Source organism: Pygoscelis adeliae, unplaced genomic scaffold (assembly GCF_000699105.1).
Source record: "Pygoscelis adeliae isolate BGI_AS28 unplaced genomic scaffold, ASM69910v1 Scaffold123, whole genome shotgun sequence".
In the NCBI taxonomy this organism is placed as follows: Eukaryota; Metazoa; Chordata; class Aves; order Sphenisciformes; family Spheniscidae; genus Pygoscelis; species Pygoscelis adeliae.
Genome location: NW_008824650.1, coordinates 1,164,320 through 1,171,753, shown reverse-complemented (window position 1 = coordinate 1,171,753; position 7,434 = coordinate 1,164,320). Strand labels below are relative to the sequence as shown.

General features: G+C 40.2%; 1 protein-coding gene across 1 annotated transcript in view; it reads left to right on the top strand.

Annotated features, from left to right (window-relative positions):
- The window catches only part of DPP6 (dipeptidyl-peptidase 6), a 268,280-nt gene that overhangs the window by 217,375 nt on the left and 43,471 nt on the right, over positions 1–7,434 (top strand). The window contains exon 12 of the mRNA XM_009322491.1: positions 698–736. Coding sequence (XP_009320766.1) covers positions 698–736 — 39 coding nt within the window. The remainder of the gene's footprint in view (positions 1–697; positions 737–7,434) is intronic.

Genomic DNA, 7,434 nt, shown 5'->3' with positions numbered 1-7,434 from the left:
CCAGAGAGGTGGTGGATGCCCCATCCCTGGAAACATTCCAGGTCAGGTTGGACGGGGCTCTGAGCAACCTGATCCAGTTGAAGATGTCCCTGCCCACGGCAGGGGGGTTGGACTAGATGAGCTTTAGAGGTCCCTTCCAACCCAAACTATTCTATGATTCTATGATTGATGGCATTAAAAATGGCTCATGCTTGTCTACCCACATTTTAATTGTAGCTAATTAATCCCTTCTATAGACACACTAATGTAAAGGTGTATTGATATAACCTGTGTAAGCATTAGCAGATACCATCTTTTAAACTGGTGTAGGTGTTTCCACAGTAGAAAATGATATATCCATCCCTTGAAAAAATGATGCAATACTGTGCATAGAGCACAGTGCAGAGTCTTTTCTTAACAACTTTCATTTCAACCTTTATTTATTTTTTAACAAGCTTTATTTCTTTGGGGAACAATATATCTTGTGGATTTATGTGTTTTGTCTGTATGAGTAAAATGCTTTCTTGATTGAGTGCGTGCTTATTCATCAGAGAGGAAAGACAAGGAGAGCAGCCACTGGATTACACTCCTGAAGCACATATTTAAATAGTTTCTTTGTTTTTCTGAACAACTTTTCAGATTCAGTCCAACTGCTTCCTGCACTGATAACAGAATGTAATACATAAAGTATGGTATTAATGATCTTCTTCTGTTTTAGAAACATGAAGATGAAAGTGAAGGCTGGCTGCACAGACAGGTAATAGTGATCTCTTTGTGGTCAAGTTTTTGGTAGGTTTTTTGTTTCATTGTTTTTCCCCCAAAGGGAAAAACTGATTTCCAGACCTGAGAAAAATACTTGGAACCTGGCATGATTTGTATTATAGAAAAGAGTTTCTCAGTAATAAACAAGTTCTTATTGAAGATGCCATCTTCTCTGGTAGGTCCCGTAGTTCTTAGCCTGCAGTTTACTTGGATTTAAAAGAGATGAAAAGCTGACGCTGGTGGAAATTTTCCCACTGACAGTATCTGTGTAAGACTCATCAACCTCAGAGGTAGTCCTTCATACCCTGCTTTGAGACTGATGATGATTTTAAGCAGTACAGTGGTTGTTTTCTGGTCTTCTAGACAGGAGAGAAGTCCACTGTTGAAAACAGAAGATCAAAGGTCATTTTATTAAGAGGGCCTATGTCCATTCAGAGTCAAAATCATGCAGATAGACTTTTAAGTCACTTAAGCTAAATTTGACAATTTTTTCTGTGTTACTCTGCAGCTATTTGGAGATGTAGGAACAGGGAAAAATGAAATTATATTGTCGATGGGGCAGTTAAAACAACAAGGGCTTATGTGGAGCACAAGAATGGGGAGAAACTGCCTGATGGAGTTTAATATCCTGTTTTAACAGACAACTGTGTCACATCATTCTTCTGACACTGTAACTTGTGTGCAATATTATTACTTTGTATGGCTACGTGCTCTCACCCCCCAAATGAAATACAACAAAGATGAAAATAAATGCTGAAAAAAAAATAGCTATAGAAAATAGGATATAAAATTTAAACCTGCAAGAAGTTTTGATTTATAGGATTTTTCTATTCTTTTTTTTTTTTTTTTTTTGGAAAAGGGTTTTTTCTTTCAACGTATGTCTATATAAAACCTGTAGATTTCCAGCATGTAAATCTCTGGAAGATCATTTATAACACTTCCCCAGGAATCAGTTTGTGAAGTGACCTCATATTTGATTAAGCTGTTCTTGAGAGAGAAGCTGCTGATACCAACTCAGCCAAAACACTGAACTGTTTTTCGTGGGATATGTGAACGCCAGACAGGGAGTAGCATGTCAGATAAAGATCTTGTACTACATTTTCCAAGTGCAGATTTAAAGTATTTCACATTTTCGTCACAGCTTGTTCAGAGGATCCAAGAACCTGTAGAAACCACAGTACATCAGATCACAGCATGGACAACGATCTCCTCTCTCCCAGTGGCTGTCCTACAGCAATGGGCTATGTCTGATCCAGATTACAGAGGAGAGAGATTTTGTGCTCCAAGCATTTCAAATAATCTTTTGCTGGTATACTCAGGTATAGAGTAAAAATGCTGCTGAAGTATTCTTTACATTCATAAGGACAGTGTTAACTTGAGCAGAAAATAAAAGCTTAAAAGACAAATAAGTCAAGAGAAAACAAAATTGCCCATATTTTGTATCTTTGAAAAAAAAGTACTTCACAGGATTAATTTATTTTCTAAATCCAAGGATTGTTTTAATCCTTTCACTGCTATTTACTGGGGCCTCCATCAAGGCAGTACAGTAGAACTTGTGTTTTTACACCGCTGTGGTTCTTTAGTCATTTACCTGCTACATGGACTGGCATTAAAAGATAGTGTTTTGTCCTGAATAACGGTAGTAAATGATCTGCTAATCTCTAACAGGCCTGCTCCAGGGAAATATAGTTTGTTTTACTGCATCTCCAAACATCATATACTTAGTCTGAGGTTAGAGAAGGATGTTCATTACAGCCAAATGAGTCACACATCTCAGTACTAAACTAAGATAACATTTGCTATGGACTTTGGAGATATTTGATAGTACTCTTCAAAAGCTTTTGTAAGAGTCTGAAGAATTATAGAACTCTTTTTCCTGTATTTCTGACAACAAAATTACTTAAAATTCTAGTTTTGACTGAATATGTGATTACTAGTATAATTGTATTTTCTATATTTACCTTTTACTCTATGACACATTAATCTAGATAACTGGAAAGTTATTTTCATGGCATGTGTGTCTGACTATGAGAATGATGTGAAAATGTTAAATGCTAGTGCGAGTCCCCTAACCTTTTTAAGGAGGAGATGAATTGCACATTAGGCAGCTACTGAAGGAGCTCAGGAGTGTGACTCAGCTCAGTATGAAGACTCCTTGGTTGAGACATTTTAATACAGGTATATGCATATAAGCCAGGTGTCCGATGCCCCTCTGTAGACAGCCAGTACGGTGAGCACTATGGGCACATGGTCAATGGACCTTGAGTATGATTCAGCCCACCCTGAAGAAGACACCCACTGCCTGGTTGGCCAACTTGTTCTGTATGCTCCATTGACCAGACCTCCTTTTGAGAAGTACCCCAATTTTAAATCAATAGGACTGAGGAACCTAACTGCTTGCCTTATTCTTTAAAATACTCCTTCAAAGTACTCCATACATCGGTTTGAAAAGCAGTCAAGAGCTTTACCTTTTTCTTGGGAGATTAAGTACATCTGGTCTTCCTGTAATTTGGGCAAACTTCACAGTAGGCTGGGAGGAGGAGATGAGCGGAGAAAAACATCAGTATCAGAAGATACTCAACAGGGACATGAGGGAGTCTCCAAGGATGATAGAGTTGACTTTTTTCAGCTGTTTGAAATACTGGGAGTTCTGAGATAGGGCATATAACCCATGAATTTGAATTTTGTTCATGTTTTTAATAGTCTGTGTATGGAAGGTTATAGTAAATGATTTTGTGTTCCCTTCTGGGCTTAAGTTCATTAATGAATTTTATTCAGGTCTAAAAACTTTGGAGACCCTCTCCACAACATAGGCAAAATTTATTAATTAATAAATTACTCCAAGTATAATGAGAAATATACAGTATTTACAGAGGTTCTGCTAGAAAATCTCTCTCACTTCTTGGCAGATGATATGAATTTTCAAACCTTTTGCACAAATAAGAACAAGCACATGTTCAGCGAAGCTGCCTAGGGATTTTGGAAGATTTTACTGCTTTTATTTATATATTTGCTTGTGCACTTCTGAGTATAAGAGCCAGACTGAACTTCACTCATACTTTTGCTTAAATATACAAATTCTTTGAAACAGTAATTATCAGTGTAAACAATTTTGTTTCAATTTTTGTGAAGAAGCCATTTTCCGATAGTGCCGGTGATGGTCATATACAGGCAATGAATCAGCAAGGGACAATTTCTGAGCACCTGCTGAAGATAAACTTTGCTGGCATTTTAATTGGCTTATTTATTTAATTGTGGATGTGGCCTGAACAAATTTAATTATAAACTAGGGTGCAATTCCCACTCCACCAAAGGCTGTGGGCTTTGACATTGACGTCAGCAGGACCAGGAGATTACCACAAAATTGTTTAGAGACATATAACCTCCAAAAGTGCCTGCGTGGGCTGGCTGGCCTCCCCTGATAACAGTTCCTTTGGGTGGAGTTTTTCCAACTATTTCCCTAGTGTTTCAGATCACCTCAGTCTGAAAATAAAGACTTTTGCTCTGTCAAAAGGTTGAAAGGTTGAAAACCTCACACCATTTTTCTTTTACAACTCCCTTGTCTTAAAACTGACAGCATGATAACCCAGTAATGATTCTTTTACACACAGTTAATAGGCAGTATGAAATGAGATTCTTTTAAATAAAAACAGAGCTCAGAGAACCTTACAAACAGGACTGACTGTTTCACCCTGTAAAGCCCTTTTGTCACGTAACAATGCCATAACTGAGCTGAAGTTGCCCTAAAGACAAAGGATGAAGCAGAAATAGGACCCAAAGCCCCATAATTCAAATACTCAAATTCATCTGCCAGAGCTAACAAAGCAGCTTCTGGTTACAGCGCCTTTGGCACTTAAATGAAGAGTCCTGATTTCATCCAGTGGATTGATACCCAGAGTCATGGACTCCTCTCCTCTCCAGTTTGATGACCCTGTATTTTGATGGCAGGTGCCCTGGCTTCAGAGATGGCCATTGATGTGGTGCACCCAACCACAGATGAGCATGGGGACACAGATAGAGGATGAAGCTCAGCATTGTCCCAGGGGCTGAGCGTGGCAGGGGATGGAAAGAGTTCTTCCCCCTGCACCCAGAGGAGGAGGTGGCTTCATTGTCACAGTAATGCCCATGCGCATTTATAACACTTCGCTGCATTTCAATGAACTGTTTACCAAAATGCAAAGAGTTAAAAGGATTTATGTCACACCTATCTGTTTATCAGAGCTATTGCCCTCTGATACTTAAAGTATTGGAACATTTCCCTGAGAGAATAAATACCTACAGAGCAAAATCATTCATTCTGGGATCTGGGCAAAGGTGGATCAGAGAAAGCGGTTGCAGATCCAGTGATGCTCAGTGATCCCTCTCCAATACCTCTATAATACAGTCTACCTTTTTTTTAATTGTTATTCCTTGTTCCAGGACTTTATGCCCTTCCCTAAGACCTACAGAAGCTCAGACTGCCCTTAGCATTGTCCCCTCGTGCATCCTGATTCTGCCAAACTTGGGATAAACCTCTGAGGCATTCCTTGCTTTCTTCTTCTCCTGACCATTTGCAGATACACTGGCCTGTGTTGCAGAACTCTGAACTCCAGCACTGATCCCTCCAGGAATCACGGTGCCCTCCAGCAGCCTCCCATCACCTTATCTCTTCCACCAAAGCTGAAGTCTTCGGTGGGACTATTTTGATACACAGCGATAAACAGGTTGCTGGAAAAGGAGTTGCTGCTGCTTTCTTTTACTGATAGCAGTGCAGGTTGGTTAGTCCCACCAATTCCTTCTCCAGCCACAGGGTCATCCTTTGCTTAGTGATTATTCCTTCAACTCTGACGATGACTGGGTAGTCCTCAGCTCCAACCACCTATTTCCTTCTTCCTCCACCCTGGGGACAATCGCCCATCACAGGTGAGCAGCTCTGGGTAGATCTGCTTTCTGAACCAGGCCACTGCCTGTTCACACAGGTCCCAGAAAGGCAAATGGGATCAGGGACCCACGCTTACTTAGTCAGATTTAAGCTTCAATTTAAGCTGCTGTAGAATCATACAGGAGTTACCTTACTGGTTTTCTTCCCTTATACTTGAGTCTGAGAGCACTGAGTTATTGCTACGTGTAGCTGACATGAGGACAGCTTTCTCCTTCATCTGCACAAAGCAGAGGATTTCTGGAAACTGGCCTTGACTGTTTGGGAAGAATTCATTTGTCTAAATACAGAGATCTAGCTGAACAAAAAGACAAGAAGAGCCATAAGGACTTAAGAAGTGCCCTACTGAGTCTCGCCACTGTTTCCTCTGCTCCATCATTCTGTCTTTAGCAGGCACAGCAGCTGATGGTATTTAAGGACAGTGTGTGAGCTGGCGGCTTTCCACAGTCCAGTCCTCTCATATTTCACCACCATCTACAATAAAAAGATTACAGATATTTGAGAATATATCCATGTTTGTTCCCTTTAGGATCTGTTAATGAATCATGATTATGTTCAATCCCTTTTTGCACCTTCTAATACCGGTTGCTTCCATAAACCTCCTGGAGCAAAAACTTCCAGAAATTCCCCATCTGCTGCACATGAAAAGTATCTTCTTTTACCAGTGTTAAACTGATCTCCTCTTATTTTCAAGGGGGGCTCTTCTGTTCTAGTGTTGTGAGATTCAGTCAATAATAGTCAGCCAAAGGCTCAAACTGCTTGTATCACATGCAGAATATTTTAATTACGTGCCCAGTGTAGCTCCCTACAGTATAAAATCCTGTTCAAAAAGCCTTTCAGCCTGACATCCCCACCAGTTGCCATCCGGGATGAGTCACCATCTCTGTCAAGGTTTTAAACAAAGTTCTGGTTGTATTAATGCGTTGTCTTTCCAGCAACAAGAACACGCAAACAAGCTGCCTCATAACATCAGCCGAGTGCTAAAGCTTTGCATCTGTCATCCGTGCCATGTACCTCCTTCCCCTGTAACTCTGAATGAACCTCAAACTAATCTGCACAACGCCTGCTCTCCCTGGCAGAGACGTATTGCTGGAATATATAATGCAGTAGGTGCAGATAGAGAAATGTAGGGAGAACTCATTGCTATTTACCTCAGCAAAGGAAAACCTGTCGGGCAGAAGGTTTGCCCAAGTTATCATAGTTGGTTTTTTATGAGTTTTCTGCTGTCATGAAAGACATTTGGAAATAATATAGTTTCATGTTTCAAGTTCCAGAACAACGTCAGAAACAAATGAAACCATTATTTCATAGAGCTGCAACAAGCTGTAAATGGACATATTTTAAAAGATACTGAAAAACTAAGCAAGGGACAATAAAAGGAAAAAACAAACACTTTGAACACCTAATACAGTGTTGATAAATCTCATAAATAGTGGAAAAGGATTAATCAGTAAAGAACTGGGAGCAAAGGAACATACAAGAATAATGTGTTAGCTTATGAGAAATAGAAATGTTTATTTCTTTGCTGTAGGTGTTTGCATTAGCCATAAGTCTCCCTGTGCAATCAAGTTCTTGCTGGTTCAGTGTGGTATCTTGACACGTGCCAAGCAGAAAGCCAGGGTGTTTGATAAACACTGAACCAAAGGAGGACCCAGAAAAGGCTGAGCAACAGTTTTCCTGTTGGCTGCCCTTGAAGAAGAAGGAGCCATGAAGCTGCGCCAGGGCAGGCAGGGCTCAGGCGGTCCCCAGTAAAGCCTGATATCACAGGAGCGGTT